Source organism: Solea solea, chromosome 21 (assembly GCF_958295425.1).
Source record: "Solea solea chromosome 21, fSolSol10.1, whole genome shotgun sequence".
In the NCBI taxonomy this organism is placed as follows: Eukaryota; Metazoa; Chordata; class Actinopteri; order Pleuronectiformes; family Soleidae; genus Solea; species Solea solea.
In genome coordinates, this window is record NC_081154.1 from 4382774 (window position 1) to 4399951 (window position 17178).

Consider the following 17178-nt stretch of genomic DNA (forward strand, 5'->3'; position numbering starts at 1 on the left):
GCTTGTGATGTGAATTTCCCATTCACTCTTTTGATTGTCATATTGGACAATTCGTGGTTGATGGTGAAGCGGATTCGCGGTTCAGCCAATCAGCGTCCTCCCATGGGCGGATGTGGTTTGCGGGGAAATCGCACCAATCACAGCGCGGCGTCTTCCTCGCGAGGGCGGTGCTTAGCCGCTCAAAGGAAAGTTGGCACACATCAGTCACGCGCCGCTCTCCGCTCTCATTGGTCCACCATTTTGAGTGAGGTGGGTCTTGACGCTCACCGAGTAAGCCACTGTTGAAATTCCAATGCTAACTAACTTTAGCCAGCGTGCTAACATGTAACAGTGAATTTTGAGAATCTGCTTTCATTGCGCTATTGTGGACTTGAGTGTTAGTTCGTCTCCACTTGGGGCGGATATTCAAATAAACACAATCGTCTTGATGTGTGCTACTGCGCGTGTCTCCGTTACCGCAGCCAGGTCATGTCCAGTTAGCCAGAACGCGGCAGTTGCTGGATAACGAACCTGGCAGGCGAGCTAGCCAGCCAGCCAGCCCATTCGGGACTGGGTCTGCGCGGAGGGATTTGTGCAGGATTTGTCGCCCGGAGAGGACGCCAAAAGCCGGATGCTGTGACTACCATGAGTCCCGCAGGCTGCCCCCATGTCAGCGGCTTCAAAGTGGATAACTGGAAGCAGAACCTGAGGGTCATTTATCAGTGTTTCGTGTGGAGCGGGTCAGCCGAGACCAGAAAACGCAAGGTAACAACAAGTGACAGGCGGAAACAAGCACCTGAACACGCCACAGACTCTCCGTGTGTGTTTATGTGTGTGCGTGGGGGGGTAGAGGTTTGTGGCGTGCGTGGACAGTTCCCCGCCCTTCTGAAAACAACACAAACATCCCGCAAACAGTGACGCTGAATGCTAACCTGTTAGCCCACAGTCACCTGTGTACTGCCCACACTGAGTCCAGTTAACCTTGCTGTTGGGGTTCAAATGTCAACCTGCACACCTGCTGACTGACACGTTCACATCACATACACAAGCGTTATGAGCAGGTTAGCCCCGTTAGCATCCTCCACAGATCCACACCGCATCATGATGTGATGTGCATCTGTTTGCGTTGGCACTGCGCCTGCAGTGGCTCCACAAACACACACACACACACACACACAGCAGGTCAATGTTGCATGCAGGTATTTCCTCGCTATTTTAATGTAGGGGAAGATGTGCGGGTTTAAACTCAAATTGAGTCTTTTTATACCTCTTTTCCTGATAACCACAAGTTACTGCGTGTGTGTTTGCTCTAGTGTGTGTAACACCAGTCAGCCTCTCTTTAACGTGGACCAGTGTGTTCTAGTAAGAGTAAAAGCCTGTGTTTTATGTCATTTATATTTCTGATTCAGAGTTTAGCAAAGTTATCTGATGGGACAAGTATTGATACAGCACATATGACTCACCAGTGTCACCACTTCATTCAGTGGCAACCATACAAATGAATGAGGGTAACATCTGTTTTCAAATTGCAATGTGAAACATTTGAATTAGTAAATCACAAAAGCTTCAGTTTAATCTTTCTATCTTTTTAAGTGTTCTATGTCAAATTCAGAAACAAATGCTTGAAACTATTCATATGTTTAATTTCTCCCAAGTACCACCTGAGAAAATATTGAGCTCTGGAAGTAACAGAAAAAAATACAGTCAGCTTGAGACAGGAGGCAGATTTATTCCCAATAAGATCATTTTCTCTCTCATCGTCCTCCTCTGTTGTTATTTGTTTCATTTTCTATGCACTCTGGTCAAAATTCCTCAGCTCCACTCTGATCACATACCCTGGTATACAAACAGTAGAACAGTATTTCTGATTTTCCTCCAAGTACCATCTCGGGAGCTAGCGTGCCACTATTAGTACACGTACCACAGTTTGAGAACCAAAGCACTTGAGTATAGTAGAATACATTATGATAGTGTGTAACATGTGCCATCACTTCTGAAATCGCAATTGCATGAAATTGCTTAAAAAAGAAATGAAACCAAAAAACACTTATTATTATTATTATTAGTATTATTATTATTGTTATTTTTTTTTTAATCAATTAGCTTTTTCATCCATGCTTCTGATGCTTTGTCGGGTCATTGTAACCCAAGAAACCTCCCCCTCATGTGACTAAGTATCTCTTTGTCTTGTGATGCCATTTTATTATCGGCACAATCGGATTTAGTTGGTTGTGAGGACTTGTTTTCTGCTCATGAAAATGGATCAAAGTGAGGCGTCCCATCTTGTAATTTCTGACAGGAATAATCGGTTATACATGGCCACAGAATGGGAGGTGGTGGTGGTAGCTCTCAGAAAGATAATTATAGACCTCTAAGGCTTAAGTATAAAAATGCTGTGCACCAAGTGTTTTTCCACTTCAAGTGTTGTTTTATTCCCCGTATAAGTTAAAACAATTAGCGTTTCCCCACAAATTTCACTTTTCTGTGCTTGTTTATTTTCTGTGTATGTAGACACTGATCTACCACAACATAGAACAGGCAGATAACTGGTTTTAGGGTTTTGGCTGATCTGTATGCACTAAGCAGTTGTAAACAGTATTGCATCTGCAGTGTATGAGCGTGTGCTTGGCCGCGTGCCTCTTCTGTTCTCTCTGGGACAACCTTGCATCACCTTTCATGTGAAGGAGATCAGTGGCAGCTGGTAGTGCGGAGGGTTTGTGTACTGTAATAAACATAGTAAATATTTGCAGGCTGTCTCCCTGCTGTAATCACGGCCCACTCCAGAGCACACAGAGCTGGCAGGAGGGCTCAAATCCCTGCTTCTCCTCCTGTTGTTTCCTCCCTGTGACGCTACATTTTTATCGATCATGGCTCAGTTTTCCCATTCAGAGATGAGTGTGCAGTTCATTGGGAAGCTTTTATTTCAGTCTCACACACTTCTCTCTTTTTCTCTGAGAGCAATATTCTGAATTGTGTGTGAGGAGTGTGATCACAGATGCTCACAGTTTTTATTATTGATTATATTCACCTATTATGTGTTCATTTTCCAGTTCATCCATGAGATGAGTTTGCCTATACCTGTATAGAGACAGTCTCTGGACATGTCATGCTTGTTTTACCACGTTTTACAATATATCCTAGGCTGATGGCCATCCAACCAAATCCTCTTCATGTCCTTCACTTACTGACCTTTCATTTAAGACCAGACAAAAGAAAAATTGTTGTATTTTTGCAAAAATGGGACCCTTTTTTATTATTATTAAGCAATAAGCAGCACTTTAAAGTACTGCTGGGATAACATACAGGCTGTTCTTGTACTGTCCTCTTGAGTATCAGTCCCTCACATGGCCACAGACAAGTCTAACAGATTGAATTTTAAGCATCCTTTCACCTTGGGTGTTCAAAAGACTCTATTCTCTGTTGGTTTCAGTGTTGCTCACAGAGGTGTGTGCTGTCTCATCTGGGTGACGGGTGCAATGCAGCTTATTAGTCCGTCTCAAAGAAAATCTAATTTTCCATTGATGTCTCCATGGAGATCAGTGGAGCCTTGTAACATTAGTATAACAAATACCGCTTGCGTGTATTGTATATTTAATATAAAATAAGACCAGAGACGTGCAGAGTCAGTGGTCAGTCTCGGAGCTTAGCAGCAGAATCAGCAGTATATTTCCTTTTTTAAGTCTTGTTGATGTAGCTGGATGTTAGACACATTTCAAAGGCTTTCATTGATAGTGATGATACAGCCAGTTTTATTTATCATTTAAATTTAAATTGACAGGGGTGTAGTTGCCTCACAGCGAGATGGTCACAGGTTTGAATCCTTGTTCGATCGTGGGCCTCTAAAAGTACCATAAATGTGATGTTTATCTCTATATGTTGGCCCTGCGGTAAAAATGATTGAATGAATTTTGTCTTTGATTTGTGTAATTTTGCTGTTGACCCTCCTTAACCTCTTTTTTCTTCTTCTCCCTTTTCCCTGCCTTCTCTCACCCCCCTCCCCCCGCCCCCCCCCATCTCCTCATATTCATGCTGGCTGATTGGCACGCCAGCTTCTCATCTGCATGCTTTTGAACTGTCGCTATCTGCTCCCCATGCACACACTCGTGCCCCGCTCCACCTCCCCCATCCCTCCAACAAGGCTATCAAACATATAATATACAGTAATGTATTATTCATTATGGCTCATATACTCCAGTGTAGGTTTACACTTTAATTACCTGAATCTTACATGATCGCCAAGGGCCCCTCAGCCGTCGTAAGAGAAGAGAATACTCACGTTATAGACAAAGGCACACCTCTCTTTCTCACACCCACATCCTTGAAGAATTACCTGTCAGATTGGTTTCCAGGCACATCCAAATGTATCTGTAGCAGGCTTTGATGCGGATAATGTAAATGAAATATCACAGCTGCTGTCACGTGAGATGCCGGTGTACTTGCTTAAGTTTGATGGAGTTTGATGGAGTGTGAGAGCAACATGCCAAAAGAAAATCTAAAAATAATAAGCCGAAAGATGCATTTGATGCAGTGCAGCTATAAAGCGTTACTCTGTGAGTTAAGTTTTCTGTTTCTGGAGTTTGTAATATGTTTTTAAAACAAACTTTCTTCCTTTTTATTGTCTCTCTTTGTTTTCCAGGCCAAGTCATGCATCTGCCACATGTGCGGTGCCCACCTGAACCGACTCCACTCCTGCCTCTACTGCGTCTTCTTTGCCTGCTTTGCCAAGAAACACATCCACGAACATGCCAAGAGCAAAAGGCATAACCTAGGTATGATGCACACCAGCAAACTGACCTCAGTTTATGGCTTCCTTGAATATTTTGCTACACTGCACCCCTTCACAAGACATGCACAAATCTAGATTAAATGAACACGTATCGTAACACTGAGCATAACGAACCTTAAGATGTTCACATGTCCACACATGCAGCTGTAGTAGGTGAAATAAATGGACTATAAGCCAATTGACCCCCGTTTGTTTAAATGACTATACATCAAGTGGTAAGTAAACACACACACACACACACATCTACATGCCGCCATTACCCTCTCTCAAAACAAAGGCTGCTAATAGGGCTAATTATACAGTCGAGTGACTAATGAAGATGTAGCCTGGTGCAGCTGCACATGAAGCACTGATCATTTATAAACATGGGAGTGTGTTTGTTTGTCTTTCATGTGTTTGTATTTAGGATCGATTCAATGTTGGATGTACGGAGTTTGTGTTTTAGTGATGTGTTTGATAAGGCAAAAGCCATGCAGAGTGAAAGAGGGAGCTCTTATGCAACCTGCTGCAACATAATGCAACACAGTCTAAAGGGCATTTCAAGTCACCTGGGTATTTGTCCGCGTGTAGCCCATTAGAGGCGACGTACGCCTCGGTGAACTCGGTAATTAACACCGAGGTCTGTTTAGGGGTACATTAATGCATGCTAACAATCAATTTAATTGCTTCTTATCTCCCATGTTTGCAATTAAATTCCACACAAATCCTCCGGTGGTCTGTGTGTGTTTATAGGGGTCGCATGACAAAAATGAGATTTGTCTCTAGTACCTTGTTTTGACAGGATTATGATTCCAGCTCTGAGAATATAGTGTAAAACATAACATTTTCGGTGATAACCTGGATCCGAGATTAAAATGGTCTTTTAAAGAAAGTGAATTCTATTTTCAGAATCTGACTGTTTCTCCTCACCACAGCTCACTTCACACCAAGGTTGCTCTGTCAGCGAACTCTCGCAGCAAAGGATGTGCTTCAATACTTTTGAATTAAATATTTGCATCGGAGTCACAATCTGCACGGATCCAGATTCAAACAAAGATGTGGGTGTTTGCCGAACGCCGAGAACAGTTGGCTGTTCTTACCCCGTCCCTGCTCCTCCCACAGGGACACGCAGCCTCCTCATAATCAGAACGGTGCTCAAAAATCACTCAAGTATTTGCAGAGAAAATTCATCTGAACTGTGTTGAAAATGTGTATGGATATTTTGGTGAAGGATGGGGTGATAATAAGGAAACATCAAAACAACACAAAGTGTTTCTTTGCTTCTTATTATATTATCTGCTTGTTATGATTATGTGCTCAGGAGAACGTGTCCTCCATTTTCTACAGAAAAGAGCATAATATCAATGCTCTCGTTGCCCTCTGCTGGACGACGTTGCTTGAGATAGCCTGTCTGGTGCGTTTCTAGGCTGTACATTGTAAACTCAAACAGGTTTGAAGGTTTTGCAGGGGTGAACCACTGTCTCCTAAAAGATATAGTCTGCTTTGGTTTTTTGACGACATCTTGTAGAGCGCTGTGTAACACTTGGGTTGAGGTTTGGCACCTCTCACATTTTCAACCCTCTTTAAAGCCAGTCCACCATATTTCTCTCCGGCCAGGTTTTTCCTGGCTCAGTGCTGGCAGCGGTACATCTGTCCATCCCATTATCATGATCGCGACAGCTCGAAAACGGTTTGTGGGAATCCTTTTTAAATGTTCCCTTAACTCCAGAATGAATTCATCTAGATGCACTTTTAGAATAAGTGTACACACAGTCTTGTACCCTTTGCTTTTTAAGGGTTTCCTATATATGTATTGCTCTGAATCAAATATTTTATTGTCAAGATTTATCTCATAGTGGGTCAGCCTGGTACCCAGCTTTGACGTCAATGAAAAAATGAGTAGGAATTTAACTTCCTGTAGTTGGCAGCGACTGTTGAGCTGTATATGTTCAGTGCGTACCGCGAGTCTGAACGCCTCCGTAGCAGCTCTGTGCCCACTATCTTTTCTTTTAAATTCTCCACATAATAAAATAAGGTTGTTTTGAGTGAAGTACATAACAGTGTCATCAGCGTTTGGAGGAGAATGGTGGTTCTGCTGCAGCAGCAGCAAAAAAAAAGGCTCTCTGCGTGTCCATGACAAAGGCTGCATTTGGCAGATGTTGAGAAACCTGCTGGTTTGTTTTATGACAGCTCCTTTTATCTGGCGTTATCGCTCGGCTCAGGGAAGACCCCCTCTGGTGTGTGTGCGTGTCTCCCGTGGTGTAATTGTGGGTTTAATTAGGTTAGCTGCTGAATTAGATGTAGCAACAAAAACCGTGAGAAATGTTCTCATATAGAGGGACAGAAAAGGGAAAAAAAGGGACAGATCTCAGCAGACTAGTGAGGAGGTAATTAAGTCGACTTAAAAAAAAACAAAACCCTGTGGAATTATCCTCCATTAAACCCTGGCTCCTCCTATTTCTCCACCTTCCTTATTTTCCCCATTTATTTGATCTAACGATTTCATATGGGATAATCCCCATCTCCCTTTTTCCTCTTCTCATTTACCCTCCCCTTGTTCCCATGGTTACCTGACGACCCCGTCAATATTCAGAATCTGAACAGGATTTCATCTAATTGCTCTTATCCTTTTTTGCCTTTTCAGCTCAATTGCTTCTACCTCCATCCAGTCATTTCTCTGCCTCTGCTCCCCCCCCCCTCCCCAAATACCTGCAGAGGATGACAGGCCCACAGGCACGTTGTCATAGCAACAGCAAACAGGTAGCGGCAGGGCACAGAGCAGGTGAGGAGAGGGGAAAAGAGAGGAGGAGAAGTGGAAGGACAGTTTCGGTCTGTCTGTGTGTGTCTGTGTGTGTGTGTAAACATTTAAGTGAGTGTGTGACGTTGAGGGATTGCGGCTCCCTCCGTCTCTTCACCTTATGACTTCTCGGCGCTCTCTTCGTCTCTCAGGGTGTCTCTCGGCTGTTCCTGGATGGTGTTAACAGCTCGCTGATAAGTCAGCGGATGAGCCCCCGCTACCCGGCGTCGTGTCCAGAATAGATACAGATTTGAGAGATGGAGCAGTTAACGCTTCACGCTTTCTTTTATTACTACCGCCCGTGACAGTTGAATAAACTGTGTCCCTGCACCTGAATTAAAATGCTCTTTTTGTTTCCCTTCTTTTTGTTTTTCTCCTCTGTCCCCCCAGCGATCGACCTGCTGTACGGGGGAATCTACTGCTTCATGTGCCAAGACTACATTTATGACAAAGACATGGAACAGATTGCCAAAGAGGAACAAAGGAAAGCCTGGAAAATGCAAGGTGTGACGACGTTACACACACAAATCCACACTGTGACACACATGCCACTCCAAGTGTTGGCGCCGACATCAATATTACTTGACAGACCTGGCAGATCACTGATCGCAGACTCCAAACAAGCAGAATCTGATAAATGCTAAGTAGGAACTACCGATTAGGCAACTATTTGTACCAAAAACAAAAAATCCCAATCCATGACTGTGAATTCCAGTGAATTTGACCTCTGCTTTTAACCCGTCCTTTTTTCACACCAGTAGCGATGGAGCAAATACCGGGATTGACCCATCCCGGGATTCGAACCTCTCCGAATACTAGCCCAGTTCCTTTCCTCTTGGCCATGGGCTGCCTGTTAATAGTGATAATCGTAAAAAATATGCTTTAGTTTAGACTCTTTAAATGTCTAAATTATTTCACCGCACATTACAAATGGAATACATATTTGTAGTAAACATTTGTGGAAAAACAAGTCATGAGGTCCTGGTACGGCTGGAAAATTGCTGGCTCCCCCTTGTGGCACTTCATCCCCTCGTTATTGGGAATTTATATCTTATGAAGTACAGCTTTTTTTTTTGTTTAATCTTTATTGCATTTTGCTCACATCCTGTTTGTATATTTGTAGACACAGCACCATGAAGTATTTTTGCCGTTGAAAGGTTATTTACATGTAAAATAGCCTTCCAAACACGTGGGTGCGTGTGTGTGTTCCAGGCATTGGAGAGAAGTACTCGACATGGGAGCCCACGAAGAGGGAGCTGGAACTTCTCCGCCACAACCCCAAGAGGAGGAGAATCACATCCAACTGCACCATCGGTGAGTGTCTGTCTTTCTGTGTGGGTGTGTGTGTGTGTGTGTGTGTGTGTGTGTGTGTGTGTGTGTCTCCCACAAACACGCACACAAAACCCATCTCTGTCTTGCTTCAAATTGCTGGTTGTCAGTCTGGACAGGTCCATGACAGAGAGAGAGAGGCAGTTTAGAGGTTACAATGGAACCACCAACATCTGCAAATACACTAAGTCGTAAATGCTCAATTTTCAGGATCAGCCTTGTTGTTTTCAGCAGCAGTGAGGATATATATATATATATATATATATATATATATATATATATATATATATATATATATATATATATATATATATATATATATATATATATTCTTCTTTTAAGATTTCCACACATATGATTGATCTTCATACCAGGTCTAAACAAAATTAGCGAGTTAAAAGCCCTTGTTAGCAATCTAGATCATCAAATATTAAGACATTTAACACAGATTTATCTAAAGTATTTCACTAATGGCTGCTTTTGTAGACTGCTGACGCTAAAAATGTAACCTAATAACAGCACCTGTGAGTTTGAATGAATATTCAATATATTATATTGATATTGGGCAGTTCTTTCATAAAAAAAAAGTTGTATTTTTTTCCTCCGAGAAAAGCAGCAGCAAATATTAAGACAAGCAGCGTGTGGGAGAGAAGAGATTTGACATACGTTTAACACCTTCTAGCTGCCTGCAGGGGTGTTCTCGAGCACCATTAACATCCCTGGCACTGTCTTAGGTGAGGGAAATTACAGGCCTGGCTGCTCATCTGTGAGAACACTGCCTATATCCATCCTTCCTCGTTTCATTCCTCCCTCGCCTCCTGTCCTTCTTTCCTTCCAGCGTCTTTCTCGCCTGCCTTGGCCTCCCTTTCTCCTCCTGTGTGGTTTTCCATGTAGTAATCTGACAAGGGTTTCCCTGCATGCAGTCCTCTGTTGCCTGAGGGACATCATGGATTTACTGTGTGTGTGTGTGTTTATCATTGACAGCACTGCAGCTTAGCTGCCTCGCTGCATCAGCCCAGAAAATGACAAATCATCAGGCTCTTTTTTAGCCCTCTCTATCTGTCCTCCTCTGTTTTTCTTTATTCCTCCTCTGCTTATTATTTCCCTTTTTGTCTTTTCTTTATTTAAACCTCCTCCCCTTTTTTTCCCTGAGGCCTGCGCGGACTGATTAACTTGGGCAACACGTGCTTCATGAACTGCATCGTCCAGGCACTGACACACACGCCACTGCTGCGTGACTTCTTCCTGTCCGACCGGCACAAATGCGAGATGCAGAGCAACTCCTGCTTGGTGTGTGAGATGTCGCAACTCTTCCAGGAGGTACCTCTTCATTGTTTTTAATACTCAGTTCAAAAAAATCAAAAAAAGAAAATAAGCGAGATGAACAGTTTGAGCTCACGAACACACTCCCGCTTTAGTTCTACTCAGGCCACCGCTCGCCTCATATCCCTTTCCGCCTCCTCCACCTGGTGTGGACTCACGCCCGCCACCTGGCCGGTTACGAGCAGCAAGACGCCCACGAGTTCCTCATCGCGGCACTGGACGTCCTGCACAGACACTGCAAAGGTCAAAAACACATTTGCACAGAGACAGACACGTACACTCTGGCATGTGATGTGGAGTTTAAACACAGCAGGAAGAATGACAGGCAGGATGTTTTTTTTTTTTTTTATCTGAGTGCAGGTGAGAGTAGAAGAGGGATGTTTGCAGGAGAGAGAAAGAGAGATAGAGAGAGATGTAGAGATGTGAGTGCCTCTTATCCAAAGAGGGAGGCAGCTTTTGCTCACTGTGTGTCTGTGTGTGTGTGTGTGTGTGTATGTACAGATGACAACGGGAAGAAAGCCAACAACCCAAACCATTGTAACTGCATCATCGACCAAATCTTCACAGGGGGCCTGCAGTCTGACGTCACCTGTCAAGTCTGCCAGTAAGTGTGTGTGTTTGTGCGTGGTACAAGGAAATGTGTACTTTATTTTCCCCACAGTTAAAAAAAGGGACACACTTCACTCACCGCTCTTTTCCTGAGTGACAATTCTCGTCTCATCCTCTCCTCTCCTCTCCGTTACACATTGCACCATCAGCTGCCGACACACATGCAGTGAACGGCTACACTGCAGCAACAGGAAAAAAAACACAGTCTTGAAAGTGAACATGTAGCCCCATCTGGTGGCCAGAGAGGTTGTTGCAGCTTCACGTCTCCTGATTAGACTTTGTTTCCCAGGTTTATGAAGATACTGCAGAGGCTCCTAAAGAATATGTAGCCGCAGTGATTCCGTATGAATGTTTTGATTCACTCAGAGCTGCCGATTATGCTGCTCATTCCTACACTGCCCCCTGCAGATTTGGAGGAGGTATCAATCCAGCTGATGTCTCCCAAAAATGACAGAAGATTGCACTCATAGCCCTTAAGGATTGTACAGTACAATCCACAGTGCTCTCAGCTGCCATTGTTGATAATAATGATAATAAAGTTGAAATTGCGAGGGCATCTGATGACAGAGTTTGACTTAATCATGCAACAGAGTGTCAAACTGAGTGTAATTGGCCTTAAAAAGTCCTGAAAGCAGTACATCGTAAAAGACGAGACAATGGGTGATTTGATGAAGCGGTTGGAAAGATGGAGCACAGTTTGGCAACGCTCCCTTTACTGAATCATTTTAAAATCTGGGCTTTTTAAGCTTCTCTGACGGATGAGGCACTTATGAGATGCGATGTGAGCCGCCATGTGTTAACTGACGAGACTGGACATCAGCCTCGGGTGCATCCAGCATCCCCCCCACTGTGACCTGGGAAACACTCCCACACCTCACAGCGTCTCACGTAATCAGCAGAGTAAAGAGAAATAAAGAGAAAAGATGAAGCCCTGTCCACCGGTGTATTTTATTTTATATATTGTTTAGTGCCAGTTCAAAGCTGCAGTGTGTGCATCTCCGAATGCTGTTCAACAGTAATCTTCACAGTCCAGATGCACAAGCTGCGCTGCCAACAGTGTCAGGATCCGAGCGAGCAGCCGCGGCGGTGCCAGAATGAAATAATTTTGTCTCCATCATTTGTTCTCACCTTCTCATGTCTGTGAATGTAAAGGGAAAACACAGCGTCCTCAGCGCATAACAATCTAGAGCTCCACTGGGCAACAATTTCTCTCTCTTCTGTCTGTCCGTGTTACATCTCAGTGGCGTTTCAACGACCATAGACCCGTTCTGGGACATCAGCCTGGACCTGCCGGGGTCCTCCACACCTTTCTGGCCGCTCAGCCCCGGAGGAGACGGATCAGCACTCAACGGGGAGAGTCACGCCACTGGAGCCACAACACTCACCGATTGTCTGCGCAGGTAACCGAAAATAATCGGGAGGTCAGGTCTGAGTCTCCCTCAGAGGCAAAACGGTTTACTTACAAAGACACACAAGTTTGATTAAATTCTATACATTTATTTGATGGAATCTAGTGTTTTTTATGGTCTGAAAAAAATCCAAGCCCCTCAATTAAACTAGCATTTGAATTTTGACTTATAAACATCTTAAATATAACTGGATAACCTGCGTATCTATGGAGGTCTGGTATACAGTAGGTAAGAATACAATCCTGTGTAATTCAGTTTATTTTGCACACACTTTTGGCTCAAAAAGATGAAGTGTCTTCTCTGGCTGCTTGCACACTCAATACCAAATTTATTGTACGCTGTGTCTACAATAACAAGAACAATTCTTATTCTTCTCTATACTGTATTCTTCTACGGGTCATGTGCATTGAAACATAGCAAACGTCTCTGGTGTTTTGAAAAAGAACCTCATTTTTAACCTTTCATAACAGACGTACAATTTCTAAACCGGAAAGCAAACAAAAAAAAAAACATGGAGACAAAGACACAAACATCCTGACAAACTCAGAATCCTCACATCAACACCTCAGAGAGCACTGAGTCAGATACAGCTCCCTGCAACTGCAGTAATTAATGTTCATCTTCAGTTCACTAGAGCAGAGACATCAGGTGGACACAGCAGCATCACTTTACACACACACACACACACAGACTCTAAATCCCATCCCCTCTTATCCAGGTTTACCAGACCAGAGCACCTCGGCAGCAGCGCTAAGATCAAGTGCAGCGGTTGCCATAGTTACCAGGAGTCCACCAAGCAGCTGACCATGAAGAAGCTGCCCATCGTGGCCTGCTTTCACCTCAAAGTGAGTGTCTCTTTGTGCATGTCTGAGTGTGTGTGTGTGTGTTCGTGTGTGAGGTCTGACACTTTGAACGTGTGTGTGTGTGTGTGTGTGTTCTCTCAGAGGTTTGAACATTCGGCCAAACTACGGCGGAAGATCACAACTTATGTCTCCTTCCCACTGGAGCTGGACATGACTCCCTTCATGGCCTCCAGGTGAGTGCACTCCACATCACACGTAGAAATATTATTTATTATTATAAAAATATAATACAATATATATATCTAAAATATTTAAGAAGCAGGAAAAATAACCTTAAATGGAAGAGGAATGAAAGATGTTCACATCTTTTAGTTCCACTTTAACATATTTGTTAATCGTAGCTAAAATATCTGGATATGTGTGTTGTGTGATTCAGTAAAGAGAGCAGGATGAACGGACAGTACCAGCAGACGGTGGATCCCTTCAACAATGACAACAAGTGAGACAATTCATGTTTCGTTTTTTATTTCAGTATTCCTACTGACATATTTTGCGTTTCCTATCCAAACGATGGTGCCCTAAGTTAGTCACCTGCCAGGTTTGAAGCCTGACGAGATAAACTCAAGGTCACTGTGACCTCACACAACCTTTTTTTGACTTATTTTTTAATTTGGCACAAAATATGTTCACTTGTAATACAGTGTACAATATAATACAGTGTGGAATTATGTTTTTATGAACAATGAATCTATTTTATTACTGTTTTGCATACTTTAGTAGTTCTGTAAAGTTTAGTTTGTGTAAATGTTATATTCTTTATTGACATATATTGTTCTATCTGTTAAGTGACTTACCTAACCTATAAGTTTATAAAGTTAATGGTTAAGATTTAAGTCGAGGTTAGCTCACAAAACACTTTTTTGACATGTGCAAGTTATGTGAATCTAAAAAGTGATTTTAGAGCAGTTACTTGTGCGACTGCTGCGTTACTTTTGTCCAGATCTTTCCATGTAATAACCAGCTGTGTCTTCCTAACCGCTGCAGTTTGTTTTAATGAAATGTGTTAAGATTTACAGTTCGCTTAAAGCCCTAAACGTGTCTCTCTCTCTCTCTCTCTCTTTTATCCCGTTTCAGGTATAGTCTATTTGCTGTGGTAAACCACCAGGGGACACTAGAGAGCGGCCATTACACCACCTTCATCCGGCAGCACAAAGACCAGTGGTTCAAATGTGACGACGCCATCATCACCAAGGCCAGCATCAAGGATGTGCTGGACAGTGAAGGGTGAGCAGCTGAGGAGTCAGAGTGTTGCCTCCTTATTCCAGTCTAGCTTATTCCAGTCTGACTCTGTCTGACTTCCTTTTATTTTTTTTATCTCCTCAGGTACCTTTTGTTTTACCACAAACAGTTCCTGGAGTACGAGTAGTCGCCTCCATCAGCGCAGCTCGCAGGACAGAAAGAGGGACGACGCGAGGAGGAAGGAGTTGCATGGGAACAGGTAACGGGAGACATCAGAGAGGTGAAGGAAACACAAACACAAGCCTACCTGAATCGTTTCGCGCTTGCAGCTCTCACTCTTAACATGGAACCACCTTTGCTCACACACTATAATCCAGTCTGTATGACACTCCAGGCCGAACGATCTCTTCTTAACTGTGGGCGGAAAATACAAGAAAACTGGGAGGATGTTTTTTGTTCGGGCACTGAAGGAATATTGTATCTCTTTCGCTGGATTTCAGGGGATTAAAAGAAGAAAGCCGCTGTGATAATCTGCTACGTGAGCGGAAATACTGAAACGGAAAGATGGGCAGATTTTTTTTTTGTTTGTTTGTTTTTTTTAAACCGTAGTTGATCTGGGGAAGGTTTACATGATCACGAATGCTGTTCTTCACCAGTGTCCTGCTTCACGCTCACACGGCTGCATATATTTACACCTAAGGGTGCTAAGAAACAGAACCTACTCCTTTTTTTCACACTCACACTCCTCCAAATGACCAAATATTTCAAATATAGAAGTGGAATGATGCATTTTGTGAAAATGCAAACAAACAAAAAAAAGAAAAACAGTAACATAACTCATGGTGTTATGAATATTGTAAAGGGAAAAAAGTTTATTCCGATTATTACTTGTGACTCTGTGGTCATTGGATGCTTAAGAAAACTTTTTTTTTTTTTTCCCTCAACAAGTCCACAAAGGATCTGTTCTTCTCTGCCTTGCTGCTTCCAACAGTCACAGTGGGAAATAGACGACACAGGAAATAATATTATATTTTTATACATAGTTTTGTTTACGATTCTTTCATTCTCCCAGAAGGGTCACTTTGTTTGTCTGTGTTTCGTGCTGTTAAAGTAATAGTTCAGGGTTTTTTGTTTTGTTTTTTTTTTTGAAGTCTTGTTGTACGAGGGAAAGACACTGATGCACTGTGCTCTTGCGCCTAGAACCCAGTTGGGTGAAACACAAGGAAAAACAGATTTTAGCCACTTTAAGGCCCTGGTATACTTCCTACACCATAACGCGGACCATGGTATACTCGTGTGTCAGGGTCCTGTAGTATCACGTGCTGCACATTGATGGCGCAGTTTGTGCACAGAAGTATACCAGGGGAGACTCTTAATAAAGTCATTGTCTGCTTAGGTCTCTGATATTTTAGGAATATGTTTAATCTTGCCGTTATTGACCAGAAACTGAAGTTCTGTAAACGACTCACTCTGCCACACCAAACTCCATGGAGAAAATCGGCGATTTTAGGCTTGTGTCCACACTGGCGCTGCTGGTCTACCGCCGCCCCGTTTGATAAGTTTGTGTCACGTGGGTAAATCGGAAGTAAGTATTTAAATAACAGAGGTCACAAAATGACACTTTTGAACTTAGTGGAGGAGGCGGCAGTGGATTAACCGCTCCTGCGTGCTGTTAAGTGTAAAATCACTGATTTTCTACATGGGCTTTGGTGCGGGGAGTGGGAAAGCAACACTACCTTCAGTTTGCAGTTAGATGAGGCTGTCTGACAGCAAGATAAAGCGGGAAACATGTTCTTAAGCGAGGGCAGAGTCTTTAGAACAATGGCTAAAGTTAGTTTGTTCTTGTCGGCAGCCATGCAAACATCTGCGTCTCAGGCTGGTCCCTGGTCCAGGGTCTGTGCTGATGGATGTGTCACTACATCATACAACCACACTTCCAAAAAAATCAGAACTTAACCTGTTAATCATGTTTTTGTAAAAAAAAAAAAAAAAAAAAGTGCTAATAATCTTCACCAACCTGCTGCTAAAGCGGTTTTTGTTTGTTTTATTTTTATTTTTATTTTGTGGGGGGGTGGGGGTTTAATCTTAGACGTTACAGACACATAATCGTCACGTTGTCATGATGCTATTTCAGGTAAATGGCAAAAAAAAAAAGAATCAAAAAGAGGAAGATGTTATTTAAAGGGTCAGAAGCCTGATTTTACAGTGTTAACTGTCAGCCGCATGTCGCTCTAATTCGGTGTGTTTGTATATACAGTATGTGTGAGTGTGTGTGTGTGTGTGTGTGTGTGCACGTGAATGTGCCCTGGAAAGGGGAGAAAAAAAAAATCTCAGTGTAAGTGAGTTTGTATAATATGTTATTACGTATATCAAAGGATAGAGGAGGGAAAAGATGTGTGTGTTTGTGCGTGTTCCTGTTTGTATGCACGTGTGTCGTGCGCGTGCGTGCGTATGTAAACCCGTATGTTCGTGTACTGAATCAGTACTTTGCATTCAGCATGCCGTCTGAGCTGGGTATCACAGTTTGATAGGATTTTTTTTGTTTGTTTGTTTTTTCCACATGTTAATGATGTATGTAAAGGTATATATATATATATATATATGTACAGTTTATATGTACGAGACAAAATGGTGAAACCTCAAAAGTCGATTTTTGTTCTGCTACATTGCTGGGGGTGGGAGGGCGTAATCCAAGGAAACTTGTCATTCCTCACTCACTCACACAGACACACACACACACACACACACGTACGTAACTGCTGCAAGAACTGGACACAGTGACGGAAAGACACTCAAAATAAAGAAAAATCTATATCTGTAAAGTTTTTTTCTCTGTCGCTTTATTTTAACTCGAAAGTGGTAGAAGTGAAATAGACTTACATTCTTTAATATTACACATGCATGCACAATATTATGTGTAGATTT

General features: G+C 42.8%; 1 protein-coding gene across 1 annotated transcript; it reads left to right on the forward strand.

Annotated features, from left to right (window-relative positions):
- The first annotated feature begins 1 nt into the window (after window position 1).
- usp22 (ubiquitin specific peptidase 22) lies at window positions 2–17075 on the forward strand. The gene is made up of 13 exons (XM_058620450.1): window positions 2–744; window positions 4616–4748; window positions 7932–8045; window positions 8754–8855; window positions 10024–10190; window positions 10289–10436; window positions 10695–10797; window positions 12044–12202; window positions 12930–13056; window positions 13156–13247; window positions 13451–13513; window positions 14149–14298; window positions 14398–17075. The coding sequence occupies exons 1-13, from the start codon at window positions 625–627 to the stop codon at window positions 14438–14440; spliced, it is 1521 nt and encodes a 506-aa protein (XP_058476433.1). The 5' UTR covers window positions 2–624; the 3' UTR covers window positions 14441–17075.
- The last annotated feature ends 103 nt before the right edge of the window (window positions 17076–17178 follow it).

Bases quoted from the DNA above. Each gene is read 5' to 3' on its own strand.
- usp22 (XM_058620450.1), top strand. From the start codon at position 625: ATGAGTCCCGCAGGCTGCCCCCATGTCAGCGGCTTCAAAGTGGATAAC. The intron at 8,856-10,023 runs GTGAGTGTCTGT...TTTTTCCCTGAG, and splicing joins CACATCCAACTGCACCATCG to GCCTGCGCGGACTGATTAAC. The intron at 10,191-10,288 runs GTACCTCTTCAT...CTCCCGCTTTAG, and splicing joins TGTCGCAACTCTTCCAGGAG to TTCTACTCAGGCCACCGCTC.